Source organism: Tyto alba, unplaced genomic scaffold, assembly GCF_018691265.1.
Source record: "Tyto alba isolate M040663 unplaced genomic scaffold, T.alba_DEE_v4.0 Super-Scaffold_1, whole genome shotgun sequence".
Taxonomy (NCBI): Eukaryota; Metazoa; Chordata; class Aves; order Strigiformes; family Tytonidae; genus Tyto; species Tyto alba.
Genome location: NW_024881261.1, coordinates 21589986 through 21606774, shown reverse-complemented (window position 1 = coordinate 21606774; position 16789 = coordinate 21589986). Strand labels below are relative to the sequence as shown.

The window sequence follows — 16789 nt, the reverse complement described above, 5'->3', positions numbered from 1 at the left end:
CAGAGAAGGATTGTCGGTTTGGGGGATATTTCCTTTTTTTGTTTTAAGGGTTCTCTCTCACACAAACTCAAAAACACTGAAAAATGCAGCTCTTGAGTGAAATCTACTCATAAAACTTAACACAATAATAAAACTGAATATCTACTCACAAAAGACTCCCTTGTTTTTTCTGACTTCTGCTACCCCATGAAGAATGAACCGACCTGTTCCTTCCATGAGAACAGAAATTAAAGCTGACATTCTTAAGCATCCTCACTAGCTGCTAATTTTAATTCTTCTTTAGTCACACTTCAGTGCCAGGGAGTATATTCTGTTGTCTGTGCACATCTGTATCTTAAAGCTAAAATAAAATCAGATGAAGCATCAGAAATTCATGTGACTTATTTTCATCTTTGAGGATGGAAACCTAAAGATTTAGCATTCCAAAAAAACTTGGGAAAGAAATTAAAAACAACTTAAAAATCTTTCTGAACACTCTCTTTTCTAGGACAATGTCTTACATGATGATCTTTTATCTTGTATGGCTGCCTGGAGCCTGCCCAGCCTATGGACAGCAAGAGCTACCAGTTACCCAGTCTAACCCAGCACTGTACTTCTATTGCACACACAGCACAGCAGACCCAGTCCTAACCTGGGGTTTGGGTTAAAAAAAAAAAAAGTTCCTTTATTCAGATTAGCCCTTAAGAAATTAAAGTTATTAAATTGGCCAGTGGGCAAGACTGTGGCTGCATAGAGAGACTGATCTGGACTGGGGTCCAACAGGGAAGAGTCTTGGCGAATCTACAAACAATAGCTGAGAGGGATACACTTGCCAGTAGAAGTTCTCCCTTGGGGCACTGCTTCATAATCTTTATGGGTACATTTGTTCAGTTGACTCTTTGCACAAGTGACTGTGCATCCTAGGTCTCCATGCTCTATTTCCCTGTAACAGAAAGAGAAATTCAGAGCCTCTATAGTTTCTTGCTTCAAATTATGGAATGAGCACATACCTTGTCAGCAGGGTCCGGTCCTGCTATCTGCAGGAGCAAGACAAGCTCAGTTTGTGTCAGATCCGACCACACATGCTCCAGTGAGCAACACAGGACCTTAGGAATGACACCTGTGTTTCATTCCACCTCTGCTTCCCTTTCTCCTTCCCCCGGAAGAGAACCCTATTGGTTACACTTTTTTTTTAATTGCCTGCTACATGCCCTCTTGGAAGAGGGCCTGCAGTAATGTACTTTATACAGCAGTTAACAACCCAAAGCTGCTAACATCACTGTTCAAATAGACTAAAGGTGTCACAAAGTCCATAAGTCACTCACAACAAGAGCAGTAACAATTACATCTACTGGGAAATATGTAAGAGGGTTCTGCATGATGTAAGCTGCATCTGTCCCACTTTCTTCTTTCTTGGCTACCAAAAAACGTGCAACAAACACTGGTTGAGGTCTTGTGGTCCACATCAGATAAGACACGGGTGTCCACAGGCTGCCCAGGAGCACATGCAAGATTGGGTTGTAACTGAACCAATGTTCTTGTGAAACCCAGGGAGATGCTGTATGTAGAAGTTCAGAGCTTAACATCAAAACTAATTTGAGAATAAGGGATACCTCTTCCCTCATTATCTTTAAATAGTGAGATTTTGATCAAGTACTTGCCAGAGCTAACTTGACAATTTGTTGATTACAAAACCCATTGATATTGTAGTTTACCTCCAAACTCACCTGAAACTGACTGCTGCATTAGATTTTCTCTAACATCTACCCTTATCTGGAAGGTACTGGGACCTGTTTATGGTGTATTTATGCAGACAGTCAATTATAGTACAACGTGGAACAAGCTTTGTAACCAATTACTTAGGCACATGATTAGTTTCTGTCTTGATCAGATGTCCCTTAGTGATAAGGAACTATTTAATTGAACCAGTCAAAAATAAGATCCAGGGTTCATAATATTATTCAGGAAGACTACAAGCTAGAGAATAGAGAGATTAAGAATATAACAGCAACCAAAACCAAGGTGCTTTGATGACATTTCTGAAGGCAGTGGTATAAATTTCCTCAGAGTTTGCAGAGACATTCTGGTTCAGGACAGAGTCACCTGCTTCTGTATCCCTGAATTATTCCTTTTCTGCAGTACTATAGCCTAAACTGAAAATGTTGATGTGTCTGGAATTGTGAAATGCATTTGACTGAAGTTGAGCTTTAAATTTTTAGTCCCTGTATACAAGAGATCAAGTTCTGTGCAGTCTTGCAAAAAGGAGGTATTTTTTTCTCCTTCCTGCCATCTTCCTCCCCTCCTCAGTATAATTCCTTTTCTGCATCACTAAAATCTGCTTATTTATTTTTCTCCAGTTGTTCTGAGGGTACCAGTGTTTTCTATCCCACTGCAGATCATGATCTGATCTCTGAAACAGACTGAAATCCACTGAAATCCATTTACTCCTGAGATTCTTGCTTTGTGCTTAAGTTTGCCAGTTTGAGTCCCATTAGGTCCTGTCTGAAAATTATCCAAAGACTGGGACCATTACAAATCCTGAGTTATGTCAGATGGACTCTACCCAAGCATCAAGGCCTTGAGAGGAAGTTTAAAAAAACCAGGGCATTATTCTACCTCATATCTTACAGGTACCATCCATGTACAAACAGGATTCATGTTTACAGACATGAATCTTGCTGTTTACAGCAGGTGGAACATTCAGATTCACAGCCTGTCCCAACAACTAACAGAGAGAAGTAAAAAAGTTTGCCTGCCAAGAGAAGAAGGTATTTGTGAGGCCATCCTGATTTGTTATAGCAGAATGGAGTGTGGACAGATAATTTTGAAGCTTGTGTAATAGTCTTTAGCCTTTTTTATACAGCATAAAGGAGATATTTTTCTCTGTTATTGACATCCTGGCAGCAAATGCAATTTGAGCCCCACCCACAAAGAGGAGCCTGTTTTCCTACTAGCTTTCTTCTTGCTGTAATAAGCTGCCTTTACCTCAGACTTCAGCTCCCTAATTGGTTTAAGCCAGTGCATGGTTTCCTGCTTGCCTCTAGATACTGCCTGCCTTATTCTAGCACCAAAATTTTGTTTTCCAGTGTTCTGGTCCAACTCATTGTTCTGGATGAACAGCCCCAGCTCCTTCAGCACCTGCCAAGGATGCTGAAGTTGAGGTAGAATCATTCTGAAAGTGCACCCACATACTGGCACATACAATCACGATTTACCTACCACAAAGCACATGTGTTTCTCGGGAAAACTGGCTGACAACGTGACTGTAAGCAGAAATTTTAGCTTGGCTCTTCTGTTTCTGTTTTCCACTCTCACCTGCTTGGAAAGCTCAAGACCTACTGCTCACAAAACTATCCATATTCAGTGACATTGCTTGGGAGACACTGTTGCCAACAACAGCTGGGCCATGAGGCTGTTTACATCCCTTTGCAAGCCTATGCTCAGACAAAGCATATTTGCAGGCATCTTCTAACGACACCATGCCTAGCACAAACTCCAACACTTTGAATTTGAGGCTAGAGGACTTGAAAATACTTTCTGAGAAACTACTGCATCATGGTGCATGGGACTTGTAGGGTTGCTATTTCTAGTTTCCATCAAAAGAGGTGACACAGGAAGATTAGCAACATGGATGGAGTAACACCTTTTACTAGGGCCTGTGGCAATAAGACAAGGGGTAACAGTTTTAATCTAAAAGAGGGTACATTCAGATTAGATATAAGGAAGAAATTATTTACTGTGAGGGCGGTGAGGCACTGGAACAGGTCACCCAGAGAAGTTATGGATGCCTCATTCCTGCAAGTGTTCAAGATTGGGTTGAACAGGGCCTTGAGCAACCTGATCTAGTGGAAGATGTACCTGCTCATAGCAGGGGCTGCAGAATTAAATGATCTTTAAGGGTCCCTTCCAACCCAAATCATTCTATGGATGTCTTTCTGACTGCAAGAGACTTCCAGGTTCAGTTGTAAGGCATGTCCATGGAGAAGACCAAGACTTCAGTAAGCTGTGACCAAAGGTTTACTTACCTTTTTAAGGCTGAGTAGACATATGCACTCAAATTACAGAAAAGCCAGCCCAAACCAGCACTCCTACATGATACAGACCTATTTAACCACATTTTAAATCCACCAAAACACCTTTCTCCAGCATCTGCCAAGTCTTGTTATGATACATGGATCTACCCTGTCTGCTATGAAGAAGTACGAAAGATTAATTTCACGTCTAATCCAAAAAGCCTCCAGGAAGCAGTCTGGTCACCTCTTGTTTGCTGCAATTTTCAACATGGAAACAGCTGATGTTACCTGTTACATCTAGTTTTGGAACACCAGAAGCACAGCAGGGACTTGGCTCCCTTCTGTAGCAAGGAATTTAGCTGTGGGAGGATGACAAAACCCTCAAAATTGAGAAAGATACAGAGCATACAAATCTCTTCTTTGCTCTTCCCACTTTTGCCAAGTGATGTTTTGTCTTGTCATTTCACTACTTCAACACACACACACCTACAACACTCATACAAAGAATACATCCCTCCACCCTCAAAGCTTTAGATCATAACACCACTAGCTCCACATAGTGGAAAGGAAACATTGGCAGAAGAGTTTCCTCAATTATCCTGACATGTTTAAAAGACTTTGCAGAAGCTTGGAAGGCAGCACAGCTCAGACAGAGCAGAAGTAGTTGTGTGCTCTCTTGTCTGCACACAACTACTTCCCTCTCTCCACCTGGTAGCACACAGCTCTCTTGTTAGTCCGGTTTGAAAGAGAGGCAGTTTTGGGTAGCTGGCCCTCTACTCCCAGTAATTCTTTTCAAGGAGAGTCTTTTGAGTACTTGAAAGGTGTTCTTGCACTGAAAATGAAATCTAGTGCTTAGCCTAGCAACTAACAAGTCTTCTAAACTAAACACAAGAACACATATAAATCTAATGGAAGTTTTCATATTAATCAGTGTTTATGAGCTAAAACTTAATGGTTTTGTACACATTCATGTTTTGTTTCCATTAAGATTTTCACCCCAATCTTAAAATCTAACTTAATCACAAACAAGGAAAGTGTATATCTCATTTACATTATGCATACCAAAGAAGCTAGAGATTCGCAGTTCACATTCTACTTTGTGCCAATTTAAAAAACTTAGATAAACTCAATTCATTACAATTTCACTTGTGCACTTTGCTCTTAGTTATCTCTTCTGTTGTTATGCAGGAAAGTGTACACTGGCACTTTTTGAAATCCTGAAAGTTTCTGTTCAAGTCTAATATTTTGTGCATGTTTCCCTGGGCCAAGCTATGGTTTATTTTAGGGCAAACTTACTGGCTTTATAACAGATAATTACATGAAACTCCATAACATACAAATCATATGACCATTCTAAAATACTCAGCAAGACCAGGTTACTTTCACACTCCTCCTCACTCCCCAAAATTCTGTTTTCACATTTCATTTCTTTCAGCGTGTAAGTCTAAACCATTGACCCATGCTTTTTACACTTCTCCAGGGCTTCAGTGACTTTGCATAGCCAATACTTCAAGTAGATCTCCATGAAGGAGCACTGATAAACTGCAGTCCTTTGCCACAACAATATAACCTCCTTCACAATATCCCAGTATTTTCTCTACTGTAATTCCAGAGGCTTCCATTGCTGCTCTGGCCTGCCAAACAAAGATGGGGCAAATATACAGAGACAGAAACAAGAAGTTTTGTTTAACAGCTAACTGTAACAGCTCAGAGACTGTGAAAGATTTAATTTCCTAAGCTGTATAACATCAAAGTCACTCAAGTCCACTGTATGGAGAACAGGGTAGCTGGACTGGGCTGAAATACCAGCTTGGGACTGTGAAGCTTCCCTAACATGCTATCCTGATCCAAGTTACAACCTTATTAGAGTACGGCTCCCTGAGGTGCTTTGCTTCCCTTTCTCAGTTCCTAGTTTGGGACTTGCTTGATCTCTCCTAACAGTCCTATCCCTTAGTCTCCCTGTCCTGCACATGGAGAAAGCATCCCAGGGGCTGCAAGAGTTTATTTTATTGGGGTTTCCCTGCTCCTGAACAAAGGGATGCTGTCCTGCACACCAAAGTTGATGGTCAAGGAGAACTGAGTAAGGGTCTGGCTTTGTATGGTGTTAACTAAAAATTCTTTAGACTCCTGAAGTCATAGACTGGATTATTTAACAAAAGTCTCTTTTTCCCAGCTCAGTCATTTGTTTCTATTTGTGGTATTTGGCTGTGTAAGGCAGACTGTTGAAAAAACTAATTCAAAGCTTAAGAGCATTGTCTTCTAATATTAACAGCAAATTATACAAATGGGTTAGGTAAGAGATCAACTCTGTAATAAGTTCAGCATCTGGTTTGGCTACATGGCTGGTCTCAGGCCTATGTTTTTAGGATACAGTTATTGTTAAGCAGCCAATATCCCTCATTAATGTCTCCACTTTCTTCTCAGTATCTCTTTTAAGTGAGGGACTCTTCCCTCTCTCTTCTGTAAGAAGGGATTCAAAAGTTAGAAGGATCAAAATTCTATCAGAAATGGAGACTGGCATGACAGTATTCTTTGCTTAGTGCTCACTGCCTGTCAAGATTGCTGTAACTACAGCCCAGCTACATTAGTACAGCTTATTTATGTACAGATACAACAGCTCTGGAACTTTCTTTTTCTGTTGTTGCTAAGGTTTTCATTTGTTCTTTTTTCCTCTTTCCTATAAACTCACTAGTCACTAGATGACATCCTAGTTCTATCACAGTGGTCCTGAGCTAGAAGGACTGCATGCATAAGTCAGAGCTACAGAGAACACAAAAATCTAGATCCTGATTCAGCTCAATTTCTGTTTGCTCCAGTGAGGTTTAAGAATATAAGTGGTATTTTAGAACTGTCTGTATATCTAGTCTATATCCAAGGAGGTATTGTGGATGGGGCGGAGTAGTTCTAAGAGTGTTTTTTGAACTTAGACATAGACTGGCCTACCCTTGATACAGAAGAAGGAAAACTTAGCAATAACACTACCTCTGAGTTTCATTCAGGGAACAGATGCACTAACTCTGATTGTTAGCAGAGAAAAAAAAACGACTTTCCCTTTGCAGCACAGCAGTATGAGTCTAGTCAGATGTGATGGCTTGTGAAAACATCACTGGGTATAAAAGGGAAAGTCTAATATTAATTCTGAAATAGGCTGGTTCATAGAAAAAAATAGTGTTGGGTTCAATTCTGTTTGGGAAGAAAAGTGACTTCATAAGCTTTCTTAGCAACAGAATAAATGATAGGACCAATCACATGCTTTAGAGCTTGTGGTAAGTAACTTCTTTCTTACAGAACTCTCAGACTGAAGCTTTATTATATTAGTTTCTGGCTATACTGCCCTTTTTAAATTGTATTTTTATTGCCTTTCAAGAATGGAGAAGGCAGATACCAGAAAGTAAATTCCTAATCCCTTGAAGAAAAACCTTTTCTCAGTTGATAGATGTTTTCAGCAGTCCATGTCAGTAACCATACTTAATGTCAGATTTACAAAGTCATTGATATGCATTATATTACTGCAGCATCCCTAACTTTGAAGGTAATAACCTCCATTTTCTAGCCTTAAATCTGCTCAGATCTTAAGGTTATAGTCTTCCTAAAGATTTTGCTACAGGCAGGACTAGAAGTTCCTTCTACACCCCTGTCCCTCAAGATTCCCAGCCAAATGCCTTAGAGGCACTACTGTCATGGGTCAACATGAAGACAGGGAAACAAATGCTTATATACCAAGTTAGTCTGTGCAACATTTCTTCACCACACCCCCACCCCCACCAAAAAAAAACCAAACCACCAAACAACAAAACAACCAAGCAGCTCAGAGCTGGGCATTGGCTAGAAGAAACACAAATGGCAGAACATGCATTTATAATTCAGGAGGTACACACATAACCAGCTGCTGCTACCATTCTCCTCCAGCACTAATTTGGGAGAAGGATCCCACAAAACAGTTCTCTTGGCTGTCTGGACACTACAGCACACTGACATCATGTAATTGAATTGCAATGCTTTATTGGTCAGATAGACACAGCTGTAAGAATGTTGATGGACGCAGGATACACAGACAAGACAAGCACCCTGTCTACAAGAGGAAAAACAGGAGATGCTGGTTTTAACACAAGGCTTGCTTACTAGAGCTTTTACCAGACGCACATGACTTCATGACATCAGGTAGCTCTGAGGTGCTTGGGAAGGGGTCAATGCACAGTGGTCCAAAGGTGCCATTGCCAGGTCTGAATAGAGCCAAGCCCACCGTGGCAGGAACATGAGGATGGCAGCTTTGGCTGCTTAAGCCACAGTCTAACAGAGTCCTATGATCATCATCCAGTAGCTGGTTATCTTTGTAGAGACACTGCTCCTCTGGTAGCTTCTTCAGTATTCCCTCCACCATCTTTTTCAGCTCATGCACAGTTGTTGTCTCTTTAGCCTCGGTGAATATTGTTGTCTTGTGGCGGTGAGTCATCAAGTAGATATCCGTCACTAGCCTAGTGATTCCTGCAGACCTCTCTCACTGGGAAACTTCAGACCTCTTAGTGAGAAACCTGTATTTTCAGGAGTAGCTGAAGTCAAGACAAAACTGTCATTAGATGAATGGATCCAATGGGGACAAGGAGGGCAAAAAAAACCCTACAGGGAGCTGCTCTCCTAGACAGACCAGGATCCTCATGCTCTACACAAACAGTGCTGTTAAGTACTTCATGACTTTTCTGTTTCTAGCTAGATATCATCTAGCAAGCAGCTTTTAACACTCTTAATGAATATTTGTATTACTTTAGCTTCTTGCCTGGAATTGTTTCATCCTCAGTTCACTTTGGGCCATGTGCATCTACCTGATATTTCAGGAGGAGCCAAGCATGCAGCTTTGAATGCATTCAGCACAGGAGAATGCAGCACACAAAATTATTATACTTTGTTGGCTTCTAGTCAGGCAAGAGGAAAGGACTTATCTGGCTCCTTCACATGTTCAGTAAAGACAAGAAAGCTGATAAATACAAAAGAATTGAGAGTTGTCAAACTAATGGACAGTGTTAAGATATTTTAGCCTCCTACTGCAGTTCCAGGAATTTAGTTGTCAAAATAGCTCGTTGCCTAGCACCAATACTGATAGTGAAGACTCAGCTTAGGAGTAACTCTTCTTCCTCAGAGTTTTGCTAGGGTGGAAGAGGATCACACAAGAGTGGAGTGGGAGGGGAAATTAGGGCTGGTAGCATTAGCTTAAAAGGGAGCTCTTTAAAGCCCAGCCATTTTAGGAGTACTTTATGGTAGTACCAGTGCAGTTGCTTGTCACATGTGGAACAAGTCACGCCCAAGAGGCTAAAGGCTCACTTCAGCTCTGAAATGCTCAAGAGGGTTAAGAACGTTTTTCCAGAGCTGCCATTACTAGTTACCACAGAGAAGTTCAGGGCCAACATGCAGCTGTCTACATCTGCACCCACAGACACCAAGCCCTAATCCCAGACCCCTTGAAGAATAGCTACACTTCAGGGATTTGGACTGCTCTTGCCTTCGGGATGGGAGGGGTAAGGTCCAGAGGTTCACGAGCAGTTACTCCTCCCCCAACTCCTAACTGGAACCCCCTCAATAAGTGGAGCAAGACACTCCTCTGGATGAAGGCAAGCAGTGGCAGTGGTCAGCTACCTGCAGGCCTGTACTGCTGAAAGAGAGAACTCTTGCTTGCTAGGACAATGAGAGGGGAAAAAATATTTAACCGTGTTTTTCTCTGCCATCTGCACTTTGATGTCACTGGCACATGCAAGCTTTTCATGATGGACCTAGGCTAGATTTAATGCCTCGTGTGGTCATTCAAGCTAGATTACACCAAAGATAGCAGCAGATGTAATAACTCTGTTCCTCCAGTATTTTTTTCCTGTCTAACAGGAAGACAGACAGAGGAAGAATTCCAGCCTGGCAGAGCCCAGTTCACCCATCCCTGAGCAGTGACCCAGGGGCACTGTCATCTAACTATGGCCATTAACTATCTCGTCATGCCAGCTCTGACATATCTGTTCTAGCTGAGGTTCCCTGTGCTTTGCAGTGTACTCTCCAGGAGAGGGAAGAAAGGAGTAGAGAGATGTCATGCGTGCAGCATAGACAATAAAACAAGAGGGAGCTGTTCTGGACTCACACTCAGGGCTTATGCAAGGACTAATTCCTGCTGAAGGCAAGGGGTACTTTGGGATCTAAATAAGTCTGTGGATTGAGATCAAAACTACCCCCTTCATAACCCTAGTACTGAAGGAAGGCAAAACCAATACTTACCTCTCAAAGGTAGTGGAGGTGTTACACTGCCTTTGCGTTATGCATTTCTGATGAACAGTTTAAAGAAAAAATTCAGGCTTTCTACATGAACAACAGTTAGAGAACTAATTTTTTGCTTCAGAGGGAGAGTGTTCATAGAGGCAAATCCAAGCTGGACAAAAGGAAGCATGCACATAGGCTAAACAACTTAAACTGCTTAAGTTTAAAATGAACAAACCCCCCACACATAAAAGAGACCCAGCTGCCATCAGCCCCAGACCAGTAAAGGTGTGAACTGATGGGGAAAGAAAGAGAGTTACAGAAATGTCTGTTTAAAACTTCCATTAGGGAAAGGATTTGGACAGGGTGCATTTCCATAACCTAAAAGCATCAGGAAGTCAATCCTGAATCCCTCCTGCAGAGGGAAGACAGTACCACCCACCACAACTGCTGGCCACACTGATGCTGCTGTACACCTGATAAGTAGCAAACTATATTCTCACTGACAAGGGCCAGGTCACACAGGTGGTACTTAAGCCCATTTGATTTCCTAACAGTTGCACACACATTAGTTAGGGTTCTGCCTAATGGCTCACTCAGGTGAGTTCAGCTAAAAATTGAGGCAATCAGTTGTCAGAGCCAGAAGAAACATTAGTTTCCCTTACTAGCTTCTCTAAAACAGATTGACATGAACCATTTGGAAGTCAGGTCAGATTTATTCATGTGCTTTAATCCAGTTTTGAAGCCCACCAGAATGTTTAGTAATTAAGCAGTATGTTGATGTAGTTTTGAATCAGGAAACACAAGGTGAAGCAATAAACATCCAGCAGATTATGTGTAAAGTCACTGAATGCTACTGAAGAAATATTTTCAATGTGAGCAAGTGTTAAACAAATTATGGAATTGATACTCTAGTCAGAGCCTTGGTCATCTAGAGCCACCATTCAGGCACCCCTCGGGTTCAAGGGAGGACAGCAGCCCATGCCCTTCAACTCCAGACATCTCCTCAGAAAATTCAGAATCCTTCTAATTGGCAAAAGCTTCCCAGGACAGAATTGCCTCCTTGGTTTAGCACAGAGTCACTATTTTATCTAAGCCCCTACATTATTTGACCAGTTTAGTTCGGCAGCTTCCCTGACAGACACAGAAGCTAGATAAAACAGGGCAAGGCAGTTCTGGATGTTCCTCTCATTGCTTCATGGACCTCAAGCTGAGGAGACCCATACATTAACTGCTGCCATACCCCCACACCCAGTGAAGGAAGTTGTTTGACTTAAGTCAGCATGTCTAGAGATGGTCTGCAAGCCCTTCCAGAACAATAGACCCCAAGGGAGAAGTTAGAGGGAAAGGCAGCAAGCAGTCATATTGTCCATATCTCAGAGGCAATCAACCTTCTCACCCATCACAACCATCAGCTAGGCAAGCTAGGCTAGGACAACTTAACCTTCCCTTAACAGAGGAACCCCCAGAGGACACTTGCTTAATACTGCAGCCCAGAAGGTAATTTAATTTACATCTGCACAGCAGAGAATCCTCTCTACTCCTTTGTTACCCATTTAACTTAGAAAACCTTGTTTGTCTCAAGAGGAAAGTTCCAAGCAGGTCAGCAGGAACATGAAGAGAGACAGGCCTCTGTTCTACTACAGATCCCATAGACAACTCACTCAATATTACAGACTTTCATAAACATTCTGAAGTCTGCAATCTAAGATGCCTTAAACTTCCCCCCCGCCCCACCTCCTTTTTAGGAAAAAATGCACACAACATGCTTTAATATACACTTCAGGTTAAGAAAGTAGAGCTACCAGGCATTTCTGGCTGCAGCAGCCTTGGTCACACTACACTTCAGTTTCCTATTTTATACATGTGTCTACCTGAGAATCAGCAATTGTAAGAAAGTTATTAATAGTTATTTTTCTCCAAGGAATAAAAGGATAACTAACTAATTAAGTAAACTAATCATCTTAAGTAAAAGAATAATTTAGAACCCACTGTGTCCTTCAAGTCAGAAGTTGCTTGTTACCTTTCCCCTTGCAACTATATTCTTATTAGAGATATTATATATTATAACACTTAATTCTCCTCAAGAGACAGCACAAGATTTGTCAAGTTACAGGAGGTACGGGGCAGAAGTGGCTCTGGCCTCTAATTATACTAGACCCTAATTAAATTGTCTCAATTAAAATAAAACCAAATTTACATGACATACTTAAAGGCTTAGTAGTGTAAGAGCTATGTTATACTTTCACCTTGTTGCTTCTAATCATTAATAAAGTAATTTTGAACAAATCATTTTCTTCAAATATAAATTAATTCATTTAAGGATTGCTAGAGGAAGAGTATTTTTCAAGGCACTTCATTAGATACTACAACTGTTTCCTGCAGCAAAACTACACACAGAGAGCATTATTTACCAAAATCACAAGATTAATACTAAACCCAACAGCTGCACTGTAAAGCTAAAAGAAAAGTACAACAAAAGCTCTAAAGCCTCTTGCTAAATACACACAAACAAACAAAAGGAACTTACATAAATCGGATCATCTGTCACAACAAACAACAACCACCTCCTTCCCAACTGTCCCTTTACTCTCAGTCCCTTAAGAGAGCACACTCATTCTGCCACTGCCCAGTGCAGCTTTGTTTCCTCTAGCTATTTGTCAATCAGTGGAAGCCAACAAGTTGTCTAATTAAACCCAGGTGTACTGAAAGAGCCAAGCTAATGGAATTAATGCAATTTACCATGCTGGAAATCCTCTGGTAACTTTTAAAACTTGTTATGTCTATGCTTCAATTCAGTAAAGCATTGAATTCCTACAGCCCCTGATGCAGCCACAGGGATCTGTGCTAGTTTTCCTGACTAGTTTTGAGATGCAGCCTCGATAACGTGTGTTGCAACAGTCTAATGGCATAAAGACCTGTACACATATGGCAAGATGTGCACTGAAAGAAGTGTCCTTATTTTACTGTGGCAGAAACAACGCTGCAGTTGATGTCCAATTCCAGCTGTGTTAGAGGCAAGGTATGCATATGGTGAAAGAAAACTATGACTTTTTCTTTCTTTGTCTGCCTCAATCTGTAGCATTCATGTTGTTGCTGTCAGGAAGTGAGCTATGAGTGACAATCATCCTCACTGTTATGTTTGTTTCTGGACTAAGACAATGCACATCTCATCTCACTTTTGCTGCCAATTGCTGCCAAAAAGGTGCTATCTGGTAGTGGTGATCTGCCTCTGTTCCCCAGGGCTGGCTTTGCTTCAGCAACTGAGAGATACAAAACTACAGCTAGTTCCTGCAGGTCACTAAATATGGGCAAAATAATGTGTCTCATATTAAATAATTGAAATTATAATAAATCAGCCTGAGAACAGTGGACTCTCCACACCACTGCACTGTATGAATGGCCTGTTCCATACCTGGGGGCGATGTTCTTGTAGCAGGTCAGCCGAACAATAGTGACCTGCTGCCTTGCTCAGCATGTGCCCTTTCCCCACTGTTCCTTGATGGCCTGCCAGTTCTGGATGCATAAGTTTCTGGGGGTCAGACTCTTCCACTGACACCAATACTAATGTGGAGTAACTAGTCTATCTACTGGAGTTTCTTCAGATTTACACCAGCACAATGGAGATCAAGATGCCAATATACCTCAGTGCACAAAACAAGCCTTTGCAAGACTTTTTGAGGTGCCACCTTCTGATCGATGATTGGAACAGGTTAGAGTGTCCATTGGCACCTAGGGTGCTTACATTTACATCATCTCTCTTTGCACTGACCATTGTTTCTTCACTGTATATAAAAACACACTACTCTCCATTATGAAATGTGAGCAGCCCACGCAAGTATGGTAAGTTAGCAGCTTATGGTGCGTGTGTGTGTGTTTATGTACACTGGAAGTATTTTTTAATCTGAGTTTATTGGGAATAATAGGACTCATCCTTAATTCTGTGCAAGTTAGTCTGCTAGACCTTTGAAAAAGCCACATAATTTTAAAGAAAGATTCTTGTTTCTTTTCTAGAAATTCTTGCTACTCTTTTGCCTGATCCTTCTCTTCTCAAGGACTCTGTGTGATGCTCGCTGTTACTTTAGACCAGCCAGCAAATATGGTAAGAATGACAAATATACTAGACATCCCTGAAGCATTAATTCAGAGATTCAAAGCCTTTTTTTTTCTTAGAAATGTTGGAATAGTGTAATACATTCTTTACTGAGGAATGATCCAAACAGCTGTGTACTCGGGAACCAACCTACCTGGAGACATCTCTGGACACACAGAGAGAGACTTTATCCTGTTCAACAGTTACCCTCTGGGCTGATATATAACTGAAGTCACTGCCCATGTGGCAAAACCCATGTACTTTTAAGCAGTGTTGACTAACCTGAGGCGTGTACCTGACAATAAAAACAAAGAAAAGATAACACAGCTGGTGTTTAAATTCAGTTTAGCAGAGCAAGTTGAAGTCTAATAAGAATTGGGGAGGAGGGAGAAATTAAAGTCTAGACCTGTACATTAAATATGAGAAAGGGAACCAAGATCCCACTGTAACCACAAGCAAAGGCATTTCTCAGATCCACTGCAATAGCAGGGTAATGCTTCTCTGGTATGTGACTGTTATCACTTTACCACTTTATCATGCCATGTCATACACTCATGTACACTTCAGGAGCAAAGACGTGGTATCTTTTCTGCAGAGCACTGGGTTAGATTCTTCCTTGGTGTCACTCTACAGAAATCAATGCTTTGATTGCTAGTCCACAAACATAAGATTGTGGTCTATATCTATTGTTATGTGTTCATATTGATCTAGTGACTATTATTTTCTGGTGTGTACGTGCAGGGTGCCTTTCAAACAGAAACCTCTATGTTTTTGGTGCGGTGTGGAAGACTGAAGATTGTTACCAATGCAGGTGTAAGATGACTGCAATGATTTGCTGCAGCTTGTAAGTTCACCCAAATTATTGTTTGCTTATTCAGGAACTGGTTGAAATGTTCAGACTAAAAAAACCTCACTGAAAACATGCACTGGAATTTCATACTCACATGAGCAAAATTCCTCTTCCTGTTTCCCAGTTAGCTCTAATCATAACCAAACAGAATAATCTGGCAATCACATAGACTTCTTTGGGAAGAAACAAAATGAAACAGTTAGGGTCTTTCCAGCACACAGCTCTTCCTCATCACCTAGTCCTCCTTTTGATTCTGACTGTAACTGGGTTTATGGTTCCCTTTAGCCTCTGTTTTCTTCCTCCTTCTATACAGCAGCTTGTCTCCAGATACCTAAACACCCCACAACACACATATGTGTGGGCTCCTGCAGCTCTGCGTCAGATCAGTGGCCTGCCTGCAAGAATCTAATCAGGCCAGAGCTGCTCCACATCCATCCCATGCTGCCAAGAGCCAACCCTTCCTGCTTATGAAAACAGGACACACATGCCCTGCTCTGATAATTTGCTTTCTACATCTTCCCATGTGTTGCTGTCTCATGGGTGGTAGGTGACACATCAAAGACAGCTGTGTCTTCCTGAATATAGTGGTGTGAACTGATTCTCTCCCCAGAAGGCTGGAAAAATCCTTTCTGAGGTGAGGGAGAGAGTCCTAAAAAGGGTCTGTGAGGAAGGATACAACCTAAGGAACTTTTGGTAGGAAATATTCCTGGTTGTCCTCAGCCATAACAGGGATGGAGTCAGCCCGTGCTGAGGCTCGGCTCGGCTGGGAAGTATTTAGGCTGGGGTGATTCAGCACTCTTTAAATAATTTGTTATTACCAAGGAGGTCTTAGTTTGAATGGGGAAGATGGAATTAATGACTATTTTGTGTCTGTGTGGGAATTTATAGCAATGCTTTACAGAATGACTAGTGAAAACTGCATTTAAACCAGAATAAACATTGTGAGATCACTTCATCTGTTAAAAGCCATGATCAGAGCCCTGTGCTCCTCCTACTATAAACCACAGTGCTTGTATTAATGGAATCCATGAGCCGAATCGATCCATGATGTAGCTTGCTCCAGGATGGCTGTTGCCCAGTAAGCATCCTTCTCAGTCCATGTCTTGGTTGATGGTTTTTACTTTGCCTTTCTAAATGACAGGGTTTTAATCCCCAAGAACTATGACCGGGTGAACTGTGTTGGCCTGTTCCACAAGAAAAGCTGTTCTATCCGAGTGGTGAAGAAGACTAATCCTGACATAAGCTGCAAAGTCTACAATGGAGTTGGTTAAGACCACATGATGTATTCTCCTCTTCCACACTTACCCCAGAAGTTGAACATGATCTTCATCTTTCCTTTAGAGGAAAGCAGCAAAGCAACATGGTTTCAGGAGAAATGGGTTCGTCTATTGACTTTCATAGCTCTACTTGTGCCACACCTATCTCACTTCTGACACTAGGTGGTTTGTCTTATAGCACACATTTGTAACCAAGCTTTACCACAAATAACTTTGTGACTTTTTTCCTGTTGGGATCCAGAATTAAATAAATTTTCATATACATCAAATCACTGCTTTTTCTTCTAAATAGTCACTGATTGGTCTTGTTGAAAACAGAAGAATTCATGGTGTCTGTAAATGTTTGTAA

General features: G+C 41.4%; 1 protein-coding gene across 1 annotated transcript; it reads right to left on the bottom strand.

Annotated features, from left to right (window-relative positions):
• Positions 1-8094: 8094 nt before the first annotated feature.
• ELOB (elongin B) lies at positions 8095-16493 on the bottom strand. Its single transcript, XM_042807247.1, has 2 exons — positions 16469-16493; positions 8095-8477 (listed from the first exon to the last, which is right to left on the bottom strand). The coding sequence occupies exons 1-2, from the start codon at positions 16491-16493 to the stop codon at positions 8095-8097; spliced, it is 408 nt and encodes a 135-aa protein (XP_042663181.1).
• Between the last annotated feature and the right edge of the window lie 296 nt (positions 16494-16789).

Bases quoted from the DNA above. Each gene is read 5' to 3' on its own strand.
- ELOB (XM_042807247.1), bottom strand. From the start codon at position 16,493: ATGAAGATCATGTTCAACTTCTGGG. The intron at 8,478-16,468 runs GTAAGTGTGGAA...AGAGGTCTGCAG, and splicing joins GATCATGTTCAACTTCTGGG to GAATCACTAGGCTAGTGACG.